At 44.3% G+C, this 18865-nt stretch overlaps 2 protein-coding genes across 18 annotated transcripts in view; one reads left to right on the forward strand and one right to left on the reverse strand.

Annotated features, from left to right (window-relative positions):
• Positions 1–7289, forward strand: part of ZMYND8 (zinc finger MYND-type containing 8) — a 110398-nt gene extending 103109 nt beyond the window's left edge. For all 16 annotated transcript variants that reach the window (XM_072633640.1, XM_072633642.1, XM_072633650.1 and 13 more), the window contains one exon: positions 5665–7289. In XM_072633640.1, the coding sequence (XP_072489741.1) occupies positions 5665–5847 (183 nt within the window). In that variant the 3' untranslated portion in view covers positions 5848–7289. The remainder of the gene's footprint in view (positions 1–5664) is intronic.
• A 7073-nt stretch (positions 7290–14362) lies between these two features.
• The window catches only part of EYA2 (EYA transcriptional coactivator and phosphatase 2), a 234710-nt gene continuing 230207 nt past the window's right edge, over positions 14363–18865 (reverse strand). For both annotated transcript variants that reach the window (XM_072633655.1, XM_072633654.1), the window contains exon 16: positions 14363–15220. In XM_072633655.1, the coding sequence (XP_072489756.1) occupies positions 15140–15220 (81 nt within the window). In that variant the 3' untranslated portion in view covers positions 14363–15139. The remainder of the gene's footprint in view (positions 15221–18865) is intronic.

Raw genomic sequence — 18865 nt, forward strand, 5'->3', positions numbered from 1 at the left:
CTCCCTGCCATCACCATCACATGACCACCTGCATGGACCGTTGCAGTGATCTCCCTAGTCAGCGTTCCTCACCTCTGCCTGCCCCTGTAGATCAGCTCTGACATGCCTGTGGACTCACCTTCCTCATGGACAGATCTGAGCATGTCGCTCCTTTGGTTAAAAACCTGACTCCCTGTTGCCTGTGGAATAAAGCCAAGATGCTTTTCTCGTATTTCTGGTCCCTCCCAGTCTGGCACAGTCCTACCTTTTTTATCTCATGCTTCTCCTCTTCATGTACAGTGTGTTACAGAGAAATTGAAGTGCGTTCCTCTCCTGGGCAAACAGCTTCTTTGACTTAGGCTTATGATATTTCTTGTGCTTGGAAAGCCTTTCCTTCTTTCTGCCCAGTTGGTATCTTCTCCATCCTTTGAAGATATGGCTCAAATGCCTGCTCCTCCATGGAGGCTTCCTTGATCTCCCCAAGATCTCTCAGTACCTTACACTTCTGGGATTAGCATGTTCTGCTTTGTAGTTTGATTGTCATCTGTATTATGTTCCCCAAAAGAAGTCAAGAAGGGCAGGCGCTGGCCTCATCAGTCTTTTTCCATCTCCCAGCATTTAGCATAGTGCTGAGTATGCTACTTTGCATGGAGTAGTAGATTCTGAATATTTGTTGCTATTGTGGAACAGATGATTTAATTTGAGTATAGGATTCAGGGGGAGGAGGGGAAACAGTGATAATGGGATGAAACAAATGGAGATTGGCACGTGGAAGGTGCTTTTGAGGACAGTAGACTAGTTTGGCTACAGAAAAATAATGAGCGATCAGAAAGGTGGGTTGAGGTCTGCTTGCCAAAGTAATTTGAAAGGCTGTCGGGAACAATTCTGGTTTGTTTTTATTTTAAGATTTTTATTAACATCTAGTTTTTACATTGCCCATGTTTGTCCTGCCTCTGGTCTTTGAGTGGACAAAATGACACGATAAAATTAGTTGTGGGACGTTGGCTTTTTTTTTTTTGTAAATAGTATTTAATTTTTTCCATTTATAGGTAAAGATAATTTTCAAAATTCATTTTTTAATAAGAATTTGAGTTTCAAAGTTTTTCTCCTTCTCTTCCCCCCTCCCCGAGATGGCAAGCCGTTTGATGTAGCTTATACATGTGCAATCTTGTAAACATATTTCCACTGACTAATGTAGTGAAGGAAGAAACAGGACAAAGAGAGGAAATAGCATGCTCTGATCGGCATGCAGATGCTGGAGCATTTTCCGTCCATTCTTTTTGTACTTGTCTTGGATCCTTGCGTTGCTGAGGGGAGCCCGGTCTGTCATAGCTGATCACAGCACAATGTTCTTTTGCTTCCGCTCATTTCATTCAGCATCAGTTCATGTGAGTCTTTGCAGGTTTTTCTGAAACCATTCTACTCATCATTTCTTATATATAGCACAATTGTATTCTATTCCATTTTGTGTGTTGTGTGTGCGTGTGTGTGCGTGCGCGTGTGTGTGCGTGCGCGTGTGTGTGCGTGCGCGCGCGTGTGTGTGCGTGCGCGTGTGTGTGTGTGTGTGTGTGTATGCGTGCGCCCGTGCGCGTGCACAATATACCACAGCTTGTTCAGGCATTCCCTCTCTTTCCAATTCTTTGCCACCACAAAAAGAGTTGCTATAAACATTTTTGTTCATGTAGGTCCTTTTTCCCAAAAAGCAGTTTTTTAAGAACTCTAATTAGTTGGTGGCATTTCTGATTCACTGGGATAGAGACATGGTGTGGCAGAGAAGCTAGGGAAAGAGATGCTATTAGAACCTGCCAGGTATGAGTGGATGAAGGTCTGAGTGTGGATGGCTGGTAGTGGGAATGGAAGGAATGCCAGGGATCTTTCAGATGGCACAGTTGACTGAACTTGGCTATGAGGAATAAGGGAAAGGCAGGGGTTTAAAAAAAAAATTGATGTTTCAAGCCTGGGAGAATGAGAGAACCATGATGCTATTGATGGACAAGTCTAGAGTTGGGGGGAGCGGTTTTTAAGGGGGACAATAATGGATTTTAGACACGGTGAATTAAAAGTGAGGTCTGGCAGGCATTTGACAATGTGCAGCTGGAATCCAGGAGAGAAGCCAGGGCTCTTGATAGAGACTTGGGGATCTTCCACACAGGGGAGGTGGTGGCAGCCAGAGTGAATGAGGTAAGACCTAGTACAGCTGGTTGGGGCCTTTTTTTGAAGGTTAGAGAATTGACAGAGGGGAGGGCTTGACTGAGGACTCAAATTTGGACTTAACCCACATTTAGGGCCTGAGAACAAAACAGGAATCCACAAAGGAAACAGAAGGAAAGGTCAGAGGAGGAGGAGAGCCAGGAAAAGGGTCGAATAATAAAGCAGAGTGAGAGAAGAACTCATCAGCTGTTCCAGTTCTGGGACCAAAAACAGGCCCAAAAGATGAAGTGGAAAAGAAACCATTAGTTTGAGCAGCTCGCAGGTCATTGGCAGGTTTTCAGAACTTTAGATTATTTTTAGTTGAGTGGAAGGATTTCTTTCCTTAGAGACAGTGTTCTTGGTGCTTGTGACCAAAGACCTAGCCCCCTCACCCTTACCCTTAGTCCTCTTGCCTTTAGTTAGTGTTGGGTTCAGTATACCAAATTATAGGTGAGTTGTTTTAAAAGCCACCTTTTGTTGGAAATGTCGATATGATATTTCCTAGAGGGAAGTCCTTTTTAGATTGTGTCTCTCGTCCCGCCACCCTCCTATCTGTAAACTCTCTGGCATGTTGTATAGTATAGGACTTTTGCTTAGATAGAAAGGTAAGGATATATGAAATAACAGAAAGAAAAGAGAACCCTGTGTGCTTCAGACCCTTTGGATCAGTGCGAATGGCTATACCTTCTTTGTAGTGAGTGATTCACTGGCCTATAATCCCATTTACATGAAGAAACTGAACTTAAGTGTGGCAGAGAGGATTACCAGAGGTCACAGGATACTTGACTTTCTGGTCCTTGGTAATCTGTGAACACTGGGTCAGTCTCTAGCAGGCAATGAAGAGTTTTGCTTGTAAAGTACTGAGCTGCTTCACTTGGTCCAGTAAGATTTCTGCTACTTTCACACTGGGCTGTGTATGCTGGCCTCAGTCACAGTTGGACCTTTTGAAAAACACACAGATAAGTACTGTGAATTCATTAGATTTGAAAATGAACATGAGTGGCCCAGGGAGCCCTTTCTGCTCACCGTAACCTGACTAACCAGCAGAGGGATGGCCAGAGAGCACTGATGTGTCCTCATGACTGCCTCTGCTATCTCTCCAGATAGCAACTGGTATGACAAGCAGCCAGCTCATAAAACTGGTCCAAAGTTTTGTGGTCTACGCTTTTGTCTCTATTATTAAGCCTGAAGATTTAAATATAATCTGTTGTTTAACAGGTGTTATAAAATCCTGGCATCTGGAAGGCTCCAGTTGTTAGGGTGTACACGTTGCACCAATCTCTTCCCCCTCCCCCAGTTCATATGAACGCCTTTTTTCCTCCTTAATTGTAACATGTGGATAGTGACATTTGTACTGTCTATCTCACACAGTAGTTTGGGGAAGAAAAGAACTTTTTGCACCTTATAAAGTCCCTCTTATGCTCGCTCTTCTTGGTTCTTTCTGACTCTTGGGGCATGGTGGGTAAGCAGGCCACAGTAGACTGATTGACTTGTCTTGAAGGACACATGTTCAGCTGCTTTTTGCAGGTCTTGTCTTTCTTTCCTTTTTATTTTTATTTTTTTGGAGGGGGGAAGGCTAGGCAATTGGGGTTAAGTGATTTACCCAGTGTCAAGTGTCTGAGGCTGGACTTGAACTCAGGTCCTCCTGACTCTAGGGCCAGTGCTGTATTCACTAGGCTACCTAGCTGTCCCAGCTCCTGTTTTTCTTTCTGAGACCTGCCTTTCAGTTTTCATATGAGGGTCTCAGGGCAGCCCCACTTTTGCCCTCCCAGGACCTGTCTGGAGTTGGTCCATTCGATTCCACATACTTGTGCCCATTTTGGTCTTAGCTGCTATAGGTTAATCCACAGATCAGTGGTAAACTTAAGATAAAATGCAGTATAGCAATAAATGTCAACTCTTAACCTTGGGATTAAATCAGAATGCCTGGTGTAGGAGGCCTGGTTAGAAAGCAGTTTATCTGGGGAAAAAAATCTAGAGTTTTAACTGGACTTCAAGCTGACTGTGAGTCAGCAGTGCGGTTATGTAAGTCCAGAAAGCTAATGTCATCTTGACATCATTAAGAGAGTCACAGCTTCCAGGAATAAGGAGGTCAAGTGTGGAAGTGATATTAGTGCTATTACATCATAGACTCATCTAGTCCAACCCTGTCCATTTACAGATGAGGAAACTGAGACTTGGAGGCTAAGAGAACCTATTCAAGCTCACACAGTCAGCCAGTAAAAATATGCCTGAATTCCAAAGGAGGGGAGAAGGTTGCTGATTGACTGTGTGTGGTGAGTGGGTGGGGAGCCAGGGGTGACATTGAGCTGGGAAGCGGCCATACAGCTCACCGTGGCTCCTGTGACTTGGCCTTTCTGACGAGATTCTTCTCCTGCCCTTTCCACCATCATGCCTTCTTCCCTGCTCCCAGTGGGAGCTCTGGCTGATCACGTAGGGAGTTCTGTCTCCTCACAGTGATCTTCGTCATGCAGGGTGTGGGTTCCCAGAAGCCACTTCAGGATTTATTCACTCTCTGTACTCCAGGCTCTTCAAACAGAAGGTTCCTTCCTGGGCCTGCTTTACTTCATGAACTTAAAATTTTTTAAAAAATTGATGCCTTTTTTACATCATCATCATTTCCTTCAGAATCCCTTTCTTCCCCTCCTCTATAGCAAATAGTATTTTTTTTTTAAAGACAAAAAAGGGGGAAAATCAGCATAACTAATCAATACACTGAAAAAGTCTGAAAATATGTGCAACGCTGGTGCACCAGATGGCACCAGATCATGTTACCATCTGCACAGGGGTGGGAGTGGCAGCGTCTTCTCTTAGCTCTTTTTTCAAGCCATGCTTGTTCTTTATAATTTTGCAGGATTCACTTGATTTTGTGTGGCTGTGTGTGGGGAGGTTCTTTCTATTTGCATTGTTGTAGTGACTGCATTTTGTATTCTTGGCTCTGCTTACTTTTATGGACTTCCCAACCTCCCCCTGTGCCTACCTTTTATGTATATTGGGAAGGTCCTAAACAGGGGGGTATAATGGAAAAAGGCACTGGATTTGAGATTAAAGAAACCTAGGGTCGAATCCCATCCCTCACAGCTTGTATGGCCTCAGTTTCCTAACCTGTAAAATGAGGGAGACACACACACACACACACACACACACACACACACACACACAGAGTAAAGGGAGAAGATCATAAGAAAACAGTGCACTCTTAACTTTGATAATTTTTTTTTCCCCAAACTCAATAGTTTGATTCCTTTCCTAGCTGGGTAATGGTGGGCACAGGTATCTTGGAAACCCAATTTCACGTAGAATAGTTTCCCCCACACAACACATTCTGAATGTTTGCCAGACTGCTGAGATCCTAGCAAAACAGGGCCCAAAGGGCCTCAGTATTGCTCAGGATAGTCTGAGAGACAGACTTGGCCAATGCTCATGGCCGTGGATGGGTGGGGAGTATGGAGACACACCTTAATGTCCTCTGTGTGCCTTGGTTTTAATCCATAGACCATTCCCGTGGTGGTAAGCCCTACTGCTGGAACAGTGACCATGAGAAGTGGGGGTGGTGGTGGCAGCAGCGGCAGCAGTGGCAGCAGTAACAGCGGCAGCAGTGGCGGCAGCGGCAGCAGCGGCAGCGGCAGTGTTCAGTATGTCCAGACTGCGGTGCCAGTCCAAGTGCGGAGAGTGTAGCCTGTGACCACACCAGGCTCTGGGGGGAGTTGGAGGAGTGACCAAGATGACTCCCTACATGACAGGAGAAGGAAGAGCTACAGAAATGTGAAGAGGAGGCTGAGACAGTCGCCGCTTTGGAGATCTCACTTCAGAGGTTCTGATTTTTTGCTTTGTATACACAAGACAAGGCATTGACCACACTACATTCGTAAGGCATTAGTGCTGTCCAAGGACAGTTAAAACCCATGGCAAATGAATGCTTCTCGTGTAAATAATGTATAATTTGTGGATGTCATTAAACTTAGAGAACCGTCTCCTTTTTATATTTGTATTGACTTTTAACTTATAATAATAATAATAATTAATAATAATTAAAAATGGAACGTTTTGGAAAAGGGAAGGTCAGACCAATTGTCACAAAGTAGCATTTTCCAGTCTGGGCCGAGGGCAGTTTGCACCCAGAAATCATCCATGTTCGGGGATCCCTAGGGAGGCTACACTTTTTCATGGACGTTTGTGTACACAGCACATGAGATCGGAAGCAGTTCCCCTCAGAGGTGTGTGGCTGCCCTGCAGCTACCCCTTTTTTGTTAAAATCCTATTTTATTTCATCATTTGGAAACGGGAGATCTCTGGACCTGAGAACTCCATGGAGAAAGTCTTTTATTTTGTGTGATACTCACAATGATCAGACTCTTGAAAAAAAACAAAAAAATGATCATCTTGTTTACAAAACATTGAGCGTGCAAGAAACCTGGCACAAATGGATGAGGAGCTGGAGGTGTTTGGAGTAGAGTCCGAAAGAGCTGGTGCTTCTGTGTTAAGATTCATTTAAAAAGAAAAATTAAAAAAAAAAAACAACCCAACCCGAACAAAAAACCCTCCTAAGAGACTGTTAACACTTTTTACATGGAATGAGAACTTGGAGAAGAGACGTGGGCCAAGGACGTGATGCTGGGGTAAAGCATGTACCATTTATAGGACAGAACCTTCCTTCAGTCTTGCTGTAAGCATGACACAGTATCCATACAGTAGGACGGAACACCCCCTGCCTGCCCGGTGCTGCCTGTTACACTACTCACGCTGTAGTAGTTCCTACCATTTTGTATGTTGTGTAAAACAAAGGCATTGAACAAAAAGCCAGGTAATTGATGTCTGTATATGAGAAAATTAATTGTATGATATCATTCCAGTACATTTTGTTGTACATTTTTGTGTTTAGGTTCTCCCACTGTTTATAAACAATTTGATATGTACAGTCTCTGGCTAGTACCCACATTAGAGCGAAGCAAAGGTATTAGGAGAAAAGAAAAGAGAGAAAGCAGAACATTTGTGAATTGCAGTTGTCAGAAATAGCCTAGCAGGCCTTATTTGTGAAGCATAATTGCTTTTAGCATATGGAAGTATTTTTTCACATTTCTTTGTATAAAATTTGTATTAAACTTAAATATCTTTTTGGACGATTGTGTTTCTTTGTGATGGAGGCAGGTGATACACACAGTATGCTTTTGGCTTTCCCCAGTTTTTTCAGGAATCTTCACTTTTTATTAAACTGTTTTTGGAAAAATGGCTTGTGTGCCTGAATTACCAGTTTGCCTTTGCTCTGGATGAATGTCTTGTCCATCTTTAGACCTCTGAAGGGCAAAAGGACAGTACTAGTGATGGTGACTCAGACAGACTGCCTGGAAGGGGCCACAGAACATGAATGTGAAACATCAAAAACTGGAAGGACCCTTGGGAGATGATCTAGCTCAGTCCCTTTATTTTATAGATGAGGAACTTCAATGCAGAGCCATTCATAGGCACTCAGTAAATGCTTTTGAAGTTAATTTTCATTTGTTCAGATGTCATCCCTACGGCCTAACTACATGGTCCTCTTTCCACCAGGATCACTGCCTCTCCTTGTTTGCCAGTGACTTGTGAGTTTTGATTATAGGTTCAGAGCCCTGAGTTACTTCCAGGCTTTCCTGTGAGGTGTCAAAGACCTGAATTAGTTACTGGTGTTCCTCTCGTCTTTTTAAGTCCATTATGTGCTCTGGTTATGGGAGCCTTTGAGGAGTTTGGACAGCTTTTTACTAGGTTGTAGGGTAGTGTTTTCCTTATTTCAGGAGCAGAAGTGAGGCACAAAGGTCGAGAGTCCTTGGGAGTCCTCTCTGCTAGGAGTCCTGCCTCTCTGGCCGACCCCACCCTTCTACTGGTTGAGAGGAATCACATGATTGTAGGGAGTGACTTTGGCCAGTAACCACTCCCATCCCCCCAGCAGGGCAGAATCACTCGAAAAGGGACGCATCCTATTGGCTCCAACGTCCGATTTGGGGCAGTAAGTGATTTGAATACATAAAACTCAAAAGGGAAACATGGCCACTCATTTGTACGTAAGAATCCCCACAAAGGCTGCAAATTGACAATTTTGAAATCCAATATTATCTATGTTTTGTTGTTTTGATATTTATAATGTTCAGAATTTCCCAATTACATTTAAATCTGGTTCAAGCCATGCTTGGGAGAGCTATGGATCACATATGTGTCTGATACCTATGGTGGAGGGAACTTCCGGTAAGAAAACTCCCTCCCTGTTGCAGATAGCCAGCTGTACAATTTCTGGTTTTAGTGAGTTGCCTGGACCTGTTAAGAGGTGTGGTAACATTACTAGGGTCACATGACCAGCCATCTGCTGGGTGGTAGGGATTTGAACCACCTAAGATAAAGATCTAGACACATCTCTAGATATATTGATGTAGATGACAGCTACGTCTAAGAAATTATATAGATCTATTTACCTATTATGTGTATGTGTATATACCATTTTGCTTCTCAGCGTTTATTTTCATATAAATTATCTCATGTAGTGCCCAAGTAACCCCAGGAGATAGGTTAGGTTGGTCAGATGGTATCCCCACTTGACAAGATGATCTAGGTTCAGATCGTGATTTTGCCATCTCTGTGACCATGTTGCTTAACATTTTGGGACTCATTTCCTCATCCGTGAAACGAGGTGGTTGAAGATAACCTCTAAAGTTGCTTCCTGTGATCCTATGATCTGACATAACTGCGGAGTCCAGCTGGGAATCCAAGCCCTTTGATGCCAGATCTGGTGATCTTTCCACTACTCCATGCTACAAGAATTCCATCTCTTCAGACTTGTTGAAATTACTAGCATCACCAGGTATGCCACTTTCTGAGAACAATCAAAGCTGAAAGACATTATGGGTGGGATTTGGGCCCACTGGCTAAGTAACTGGCCAAATTCTATATTCTAGGGTGTCTTCTGGCTCTCACAGTCTGGGATTCTACAATTTTCTGTCAGTGGTGGTAAAGGAGATACGGTGTTAAAGCTTGCTGAGGGCATTCTAGACCTTTCAAAAAGTGAAGGAAGTGACCAACTCTTGATTATGACCATAGTGGCTTACTTAGGGAGAATAAGAGCTCTAGAATGCTCCATATTCCAAGTGAGACCTCTTGTTGACCCAATAGTTTACAGTTTGCCTCTGTTGGTCATGGGGGGGTAGCTTTGGCCTTAAGTAGTTTCTTTCCTAAAGGCAGGGGTATAGAAAATCTAGATGGTTTTTACAGGGCTTGGTCTACTTGGTTCTTGGTAGTCAACTTTTGTTGGGGAAGCCTTGGCATATCCCACCTTATTCCTAAAGATTCAGGAGACTGTAAAACAACTTTGAGACTGCAGGTAGACCAGGTTAGTCTTTGGGGGCCTATATGAAAGAGCTGCCAAACACTGCAGGGAAGGTAGCCGGCATTTCTAGGTACATCCGTTTTCCAGTCAAAAACAATAATAAAACCCCTTTGCCAAGTAGGGCCAAAGGTTGAGTTCCTTCGCCATCTTGTGGCCACAGGGCAGAATTGAAAAACAGGCCCCGGAAAAGTGGTTTGAACCCAATGGAAGCCAAGAGCAGTCAAACTGCTGGGGCCCAGCCAGCCTGTGCCTGATGAACGTAGGAGTAGCTCTAACCAGTCACACGTGGCTGATTCCAACAGTTAGCAAGGAAGATGCATTAGGATAAATAAGGCCTGCGTTTCAGTTCTAGATGTGTGGGCCTGATCAGACCATTTAGTCTCTTCTAGACCTCAGTTTCTTCATCTGTAAAGTGGGGATAATACATTTCTATCCATCTAATTGGGGTTTTTTGAGGATCAAATTTTAGAATGTATAGGAACTAATGAATAGCTCATGGGAGACCAGTCTGATGGACAGGGAACTGGCCTTGTAGTCTAGGAGACCCAGGTTCAAATCTTGCCTGATACATGAACATCTCAATGCTCTGGGCACTCTAATGGCTGCAGCCCCCCTCATTTGGAGTATTTCCCTGTGCTAATGAAACCCCCCATAGGCCCAATACAAGGAAATGAAACTCATAAATGTGAACTTCAACATGTAACGATTGAATCCTTACTACTACTATGTTCAAGGCCCCTTTACTTGGCACTATGTGTGATAGAGGGGAAGGTGGCCGGGTCCCAGCCCTCAAGGGCTTTAGGATATACTGGATAATAGCTGATATTTGTAAAGCGCTTGAAGGTTTGCAAAGTGCTTTACTTACATTGTCTCATTTGCCCTTCACCATATCCCTGTGGGTAGCTGTTGTTCCCTGCATTCTACTGATGAGGAAACAGACTGGGAGAAGCTTATATGACTTACTTAGGGTGACGCAGCTAATGAGTAGCTGAGGCAGGATTTAATTCAGGTCTTCCCTTATGTTACAATACAAGGCACAGGATATGAAAAGAATAGAACCTCAGAGCATCCCATAGGTCCTCTGACAAAACCTTGGGCTGAATGGACTGAGTGAAAGGGGCCTTGTCGATGTTCTTGGAAGGGGAATGCTGGTAACTCAGCAAATATGGCCTTAGAGCTCAGTTCCCAGTTTGCTTTCAAGATACCTCCCCCAGCAAAGGGGCTTCAGAGATTATCATCATTACCTTTTCAGGTGACTGGGGCTCCATCCAGAGATATTACCCAGGTCTGGAATTTGGGGTCATTCAGGCTCCCTCAAACCAAGAGTTCTCTTTTGGCTAGGAAGGTGGCTTGCTTTCATGGTTTTCTATTCAAACTTTGAGCTAAGCTCAAACCATGTAGCTGCCTCCAGGAGCTGAACTAGAACGCTCTCTGAAGTCTATCTCTTTTAGCATGAATATTGTTATAAAATCCTTTCCTGTTCCAAAATTCTACCTTCTAGGGTCCCTTCTGGTTCTCCCAGTCTGGGATTGATTCTATGATTCTGTTAGTGGTGGTAGAGGACTTGATGCCAAAGCCTACTGAGAGCCTTCTAGAGCTTTCAGAAAGTGAAGGAAGTAACAACTCTTGATTATAGCCATGGTGGCTAATTTAGGGATGGAGTAGAGAAGGAATCTGAAACTTGACCACTTCAAGCTTTAGGCGGCTCGATGCTCTAAGTTAGGCCTCTCCAAGTGCTTACACCTCCCCTTATTGACAGATTCCCCAAATGGAGGGGCCTGGGCTATCTTAGAGCAGGGGTGGCAAGAGAGGGGCAGGAAGAACCCTCCCCCAATGATCTTTCCCCCTCTCTAGCCTCCTAATGTACTTATGATCAGTGTCAGTGTCAAGAATTCCCTCCATTCCTAATCTAGCGAAGTCCTCTCTCCCTTCCCTCACCCCTCACAACTATTGTTATCATTATCATACAGAATACTGGAGCCAAAAGATCATTTATTTCAGAGGAGGAAAGTGAGCTCAGAGGGTAGAAATGATAGCTCTTAACCAAGATCTTATATAGGCTGGCAGCAATGGTAGAGAAAGCCTACTACGTGCCAGGCACTGTGCTAAATGCACTTGACAAACATCTCATTTGACCCTTACATCCCTTTGAGGTAGGTGCTATTATTATCCCCATGTGATAGCTGAGGAAGTTATGGCAAACAGAAGTTAAGTGATTTGACCAGGGTTATAGAGCCTAGTAAGTGAGAGGCCAGATTTGAACTCAGGTCTCCCCTGACTCTAGCCCCAGAACTCTACTATAACACCAGCTGCTTCCAGTAGGACTAGAAGTCAAGTCTCCTGACTCCCAGCAATGCTCTTACTTCTAGACCAGTCAGTAAACATTTATTAAACTCCTACTATGTGCCAGGTACTGTGATAAGCATGGGATGCAAAGAGAGGCAAAAGACAGTCCCTGACCTCAAAGAGCTCAGTTTAATGGAGGAGACATGTAAACAACACCTATTTTAGATGGCCTTCCCAGGGAGGCAGAGATATGGGATGATAGCTTGCATGGATGTTGTTTATTCTGGAAATTTATTCATGGATGATATGTTCTCTCCCTAAGGGATGACACTGTTCCTCCCTTCCTGTCCCCATAGGACTGGGTGCTGATCAGGGGCTTAGCATGTAGTCATTATGGACAGAGGCAAGTCTGGATCATGTCTGCAGAGGGTTTTGGTGAGGTGGAGGCAAAGTGCATCCCCTTTTGGCTCAGACCTATGCCATAGGAAACCTGCAACAGCTGCAGGTGCTGCTGCACTGCCCTCTAGTGGCCAGCTTCCTTGGATTGATACTAAAACTCAATTTCACGTGAAGCAATCGATACATATTGTTGAACTGGGGAAAGGGAGCATTTTTGTGAATAAAGCCTTATTTAGAAGGGTGGTGGAAGTTTAAAAGTCTCAGGATTCTCTGATGGTATCTGTCTTTCTGTAAAAAGGATCCTACAGCAATAATTCAGAAAACTCTGAATCTATAAACTTGATCTTTATAACAATCCCATGAGATTGGCTGGCTCAGGAAGTTCTCCCTAGTTTACAGATGAGATAACTGAGGTTGAGAAGAAATTCAGGTTGCCCAGGTTAACACAGTTAAATAAATGACAAAACTGGGATTACAATATCTTTATAATATTTTCCAAAACAGAAATCATTTTGAGATTACTGTTTTTGATTTCCTGCCTTTATATGGCCATGGATAATCCGGACCTGAGAGTGAACATCTACAGAGATAGGAAGACAAGCTCTCTTCAGCTCAGCAGAGGACCTTTGACCCCTGGGTGGCCAGTGCTACCTCACAGAAACACCAGTTACTTTGATGAGAGGGTGGATGAGGGCAGAAGATAACCAATGAGGCTCTTGCACACATTAGCTCAGAAAAGTTGTGGAAAGATCACATTTCTGTAAAATATTCAATCATGAGACTTTGATTTTTTGAGCCTCAGTACCTTCATGTAAAATGGAGATCTCGACACTGGCACTCCCTGTTGGGTGGGGTGGTTGTGAAGAAAGCACCATATAAACTGGGAATCACTATAGAGAGAAAGGGGAGCTGCAGGAATCACTGTTGCCCCTTGTCTGTATGGGAGCCTGTACCTCCTTTCCCAACCCTCTGTCCCCTCCAGCACCCCCACACACCCCTACCTTACCTTAGATCTCCTTTTATTTCAGCAAAGAAATATAAAGAAATGTGGACAGGAGAGACAACTAGAGATGGGCAAAGCCCCGCTAGTAACTAACTCTTGGGTGGGGTGCCAGGGACCAGCTTCCCAGAGGCTGCTTCAAGTGTCTGTCATCCACACTCTGGGAATGCTATCTCTTCCACAGTGACTTGTATTTGGCCCTCGTAGGCTTTTGCCTGGAGGGGGATTAGATGGTTAGCTCAATTTCATGTGGAAAGAGGAAAAGCTCATCTATCCCCTTCACACAAATATACCCTATCCCATGTCGCAAACTCTACCCTTAGAAGTACACCTCTTTGGGAGGAAGACCTGGGTTGAAGTTGTACCTCCGACTATATGACCTTAGGCAAGTCATTTAATTTTAAAGTATTCAAGGCAAGTAAAATTTCAGAGAAGGTGGTGACTTGAATTGGTAATGTGCACCTCACCTGAGACCACGTGACTCAGCTCACACCACAAGTTCAGTCTCTTCGCCTCATCCCCACTGGAGCATAGGCTAAGTGACAAAACAACACTGTTAAAATGCAAACTTTTCTTGTAGTTATTCAAACCTTGGAGTGAATGAATGAAGCAAACCTTTCCAGAGAGTCAATTCTGGTGATGGAATGGGGGAGAGGAAAGAGAGCACCGGGAGGGCAGTGGGGACCAAGCAGCTTATGTCTGCTTCCTAATCTTGCCATGGGTGACTTTAGATTTGCGCCCCCTTCCCCCTACGTTCTCCTGCCCAGCCAACTGCCCAGTGCAAACTCCCAAGTTCATTCTGAAAGAATATCTAAACCAGGGAATCCTTGTATCCAAGTATGATGCTCAGTCTCTCACAGGGTTCCTTTTTATGAAGCTGCCTCACACTCTGGGCTCACTGAGCTCCACGCTCTTGTGTTTCCATGGCTACCAGACCACCAGTCATCCTTTCCCTTCACTCTTGCCAATGGAGAACTACCTCCAGTCTTTCAAGCCAGATCTAGGTCCTACTGGGTCCTCCTGTGGGTCAGCAGTAGTCAGCAGGTCTTGGGGTTCCTAAAGATCTCTGCTTCCCCAAAACATTCTCCATCCCAGCAGACTCCTGCCCAGGAAGTCTGTAACCTCAGGCTTGGAGAAGGAACAAAGCAGTTACTCCTCCCTCAAAATGTAAACGTGGTTTTATTCAATGCCTTTCAGTCTCACAAGGTACAGCTTCCCTCATCTTCTTCCTCCCTCCCCCCAACCCCCAAACAAGATGGCCACATAAGGCACCGTGCACCGTTCACACACCTTCAGGAGGCTTTTCCAAGAACAAAAATAAGCTCTAGGTCTTCGGGATGACCCTGAATGTCCTTACTAATTTACAAAGTGTGATTGTCCCTCAGAGTACAACTTGAAGAAGAGATCTCTTTAAATTAGATCTGTAAGCCCCCTCCCCCTCCCCAACCCCATCCCAATGAGAGAGCTTAAAAAACAAAACCAGCAACAAAGAAATCCGCCATCACAGGTATGAGAGCATAATACCAGAGTAATGAGATTAGTTCATAAATTAAAAAAAAAATAGCCTGCCTGCTCTTCTATCAATGATTTCTTGCTTCCCTTCAGTGAGTCCTGCAGCAGGTGGCGGTCATGGAGTCCCCCGAGTTCTGGGCCACATGCCTGCCCTTCACTCCTATCTTCAGCCCCAAAGTCAGACCCTCCCCAGCTGCCTCCTGGAGGGCTCTCAGTTCAGTCTCTGAGATGTAGCTTTATCTCCTCCCATCAGAGACCTTGGCTCCCAAATAAGTGGTCCCCATGTTAGCGTGACTGCTCAGTCTCTGCTCCTTCCAAGTCCTCAAAATCGGAAGTGGGAAGGCAGGAAGGAAAAGGACTGGGCTTCGCAGGGGTGAGGGTGGGAACTGTCCAGCCAAGCTCAGGGCCACCACCCTGTGGCTCTGCTATAAGTACTCCAGCTCCAGGGCATGCCTCAGGGCCTCCAGGTCTGCGTGGCAGGAGATTCTCCAGAAGGGCATGTTGTGCTGCAAAAGAATGACAGGATAGTTCACCTTTCTCCGCAGAGTACACTGTATATTACAGAAGTACACATCCTCTCCATTCTGCAGATGAGCAAACAGGTACAAGGGGAGAAGTGACTTGTCCAAGGTCACTGGGACACAAAATCACAGAGGCAGAGGTCAGACTTGAATTTGGGACTTCTGACTAATTCCAAAGGTTTTTTCTGCCACATCACGCTACCTTTTAAAATAGTCCGTATCCTGAGCTTAAGCCTGCCACATCTTTACTCAGAGGCTGAGGGAAAGTGAAGGTAGACAGGAAGGGAGTATTCTCTGGAGCTCCCAGGGAAAAAAGGGACTTTTGGCCTGCACAGAACAGGTGAGTCTTCATCACAGAGATCAGAGGAACAGGAGAGAGGAGTTTGCTCACCAAAGCACATGAGGGAGTAGCCAAGTCAGCTCCAGGGGTCTAATTAGAATGATGGCTGAGGTCCTCGTATATCTCAGGTTCTAACTGGGGGTTAAAGTCCTGTCAGCTGATTACAGTGTCAGGGACATGTTGGGTTATTATTATTATTTTGATAGGAAGCCATCTCCACTGTTATCATTTTGGGCTGGACTTGTGATTTCATAGTTAACAAGGAACTCCCCGTGAAGGGACATCCTCTCCCACTGTAGGCCAGATACCTGCTCTGAAGCTTAGTGTCTTACTTGCTTAGTAGCTTAGGCACCAAGAGAGAAGTTAAGTAACTTTGTCTAGGATTCCCATTCACAAAGGAAATCAGTTAAAGTTTGAAGTTACAATCATCAAAATATTTTTAAAAATCAAGTTCAAGGCCCCCGGACTAAAAACCTCTGTTCTGTGCTCTCCTGGTCCTTGAGAAACACATTTCTTTCTGGTTTTCCAGTGTTTTGTCAAACAATCGAATGACCTATGGCATCACCGTAAACACCCTCCCGAATCACCATACCCCTATGTGGCTTTTCCGAGCAGGGACTTTGGCATTTGTATCCCCAGGTCCTAGTGCAGTGTTTAGCATAGAATCAACACTTAAATTTTTCTTCATTTCATTCATTTGACTCAGACATAATGGCTTCCTTGAGTCCCAAATTCTGAATCTGTGCATCTCAGGTCTAACTGCTCTCCCCTTCCACACACAGCTCCGCCCCTTGATTTGGTTTTTCCTATGGACTCACTTCTGTTCTTTCATCATTTAATTTTCTTTCCTGAAACTGTTCTTTTCTCCCTCATCCTCTACTCCGCTAAAGCCTTTGGGGCTTCCATGGCCTCTTGTTGTCTACCATTCAAGAATGAGTTAAATTAAGTGCTCATCATTTCTCCACTAATAGTAGAAGAGAAAGATTGTAATCTGTGTAAGTGGTGTTCTCCCTATAAGGATGAAATCGCAAATCTCTTGATGATTAAGTAATAAGCTCTTCCTCTTTTCTGCCTCCCACCAATACCTTCAGGACACATTAGGGCTGCCTTTGATCTTTAGTCAAGGTGGGCCTTGGCAGCATCTTTTAGATCAGGTGAATTTCAGAGCTGGAAATCAGGGAGTCAGATGGCCCTAGATTTAGGAGTGGAAGGCACCTCAGAGATCATCTCTTCATGCCACCCAAAGCCTTGGCACTGTCTAATGACTCAACGTCAGAAACGGATATAAGTTAATCAATCAGTAAACACTTATTAAAGTCTACCATATGCCAGCTGTTGTGCCAAGCACAGGAAGTGATTTTACCAGCAGAAATAATATTAAAGAAGATGCATTGTGATCTAAGGACCACTCTGAGAACAGGGACAGGCTTACTTTTCTCTTTGTATCTCTAGCACTTAGTACAGTGTTTTTAAATTTAATTATTTTTTTCCAATTACAGGAAAAAACAATTTTAACATTCTTTATAAAAAAGATTGAGTCCCAGAATCCACCCCCCAGCTCCCTGCCGCCAGAAGGCAAGCAATTTGATATAGGTTATATACGTAGTACAGTGTTTTACATACAATAAGTGCTTAATAAATGCTTTTTCATCTATCCATCCATCTGTTCATTCTTCGGTTGTACCAAATGGTCTAAACAGGCTTACTCTGTTTTCTATCACTCACTGATTTGCCCATTAATCAATCTGGACAGATATTTGCAGAGGGTCAGAAAGGGACATCTTGTTTCTAGAAGGACAGACATGGGGAAAAGGATGAATACCTCTTTACAAGGTCAGTGTGTGCGTTTTGGGGGGAGGTATGGGAGAAAAGAGAGAAATTTAAATCATGAATGCAGCCATAGCCAGTACAGCCAAAAGCCCAAGGATCATGTCATAGAGGATTTAGAGGAGGAGTAGATATAAACCATGCCTTCAAGGAACTAGGTAGGACTCTCCCTTTTAATATCCCCAATTACTGACCCATCAGGCTTGGATTATTATAATTCTGGGTCTAGCCAGAAAGATGTGAACAACTGTAAATGTCCCAGACATGAAGAAAGCCAGGGCAGCTATGTAGAAGGACCCTCCAGTTACCCCTTTCAGCCATGGGAAAAGGAGGACATCACCAACATCCCTGATGATATTAGTGATAATAATAACAGAAGAAATAAGGCTAAAAGAGCAGGGATGCACTCCTAATCTTGACTGAAAACAAAGACAGGAGGGTTAGCTCACTACACAGCTTATGCCAAACAAGCTGCTGGCCAGGCCCTGGGGACCAAGGGACAGATGGAGCCTGTGGTCATGCCCATGATTCCCAAGCCAGCCTACTCAGTTCTGAGCCAATGGGGGGAGGGCCACAAAAGCATTCAGGCATCACCACCCTCCCTGGAGACCTCCTCAAAACTTCCTCTAAAGAAGGTTTTTTTCCCTTTCTCTCACAAATACACATATTTATTTATTTTTGGCTAGAGGTGGCACAGGGAGAGAGGGAAGCAGTGGGGCTTCTGAGAAGTGAAACATTTTTGATGAGAGACTGCAGCCAATCTAGAAAAGGCAACCAGTATGGGGAGGGAGATGGAAGTGAAGGCACCTTCAGACTGGGGATTAGGAAGCCTCTGAAGTCCCTTCTGGCTCTAAATCTGTGAACTTCTGAAAAATGGACTCAGGGCATTCAATTTGAAGAAGGGAAGCCTTAGATGAGGGACGGCAGTTATCCCCCAATATCAGAAATGTTATAGAGGAATTTTCTATTTGCTCTCACAGAAGAGAAAGGAGCACCAGTGGGTGGGTGGGTGGAAGTTACAGGAAGAAAGATTTCACATTAATAATAGGAAAAACATTTTAACTGTTATAGCTGTCCCAGAGGAGAATTTTAGATTTTAACTAAACTAAATTTTAAGGTCCTAATGGGCAAGGTGGCAGCTAAGTAGTTAAGTAGATAAGAGTACCCGGCCTGGAATCAGGGAAGACTCATCTTCCCGAGTCCAAATATGACCTCAGACAGTTCCTAGCTATATGACCCTGGGCAAATCCTTAACCCTGTCTGACTCATTTTCCTCCGTCTGAGCTGGAGAAGGTCATGGCAAGCCGCTTCAGTATCTCTGCTAAGTGGTTCAATGTACCTGGAGGCGCAAAGACCTGAATTCAAATCCCACTTCAGACACTTACTAGCTACATGACCCTGGGCAAGTCATTTAATTTTTGTCTGCCTCAGTTTCCTCAACTTTAAAGGGGATAATCGCACTT

Source organism: Notamacropus eugenii, chromosome 1, assembly GCF_028372415.1.
Source record: "Notamacropus eugenii isolate mMacEug1 chromosome 1, mMacEug1.pri_v2, whole genome shotgun sequence".
NCBI classification, from domain to species: domain Eukaryota; kingdom Metazoa; phylum Chordata; class Mammalia; order Diprotodontia; family Macropodidae; genus Notamacropus; species Notamacropus eugenii.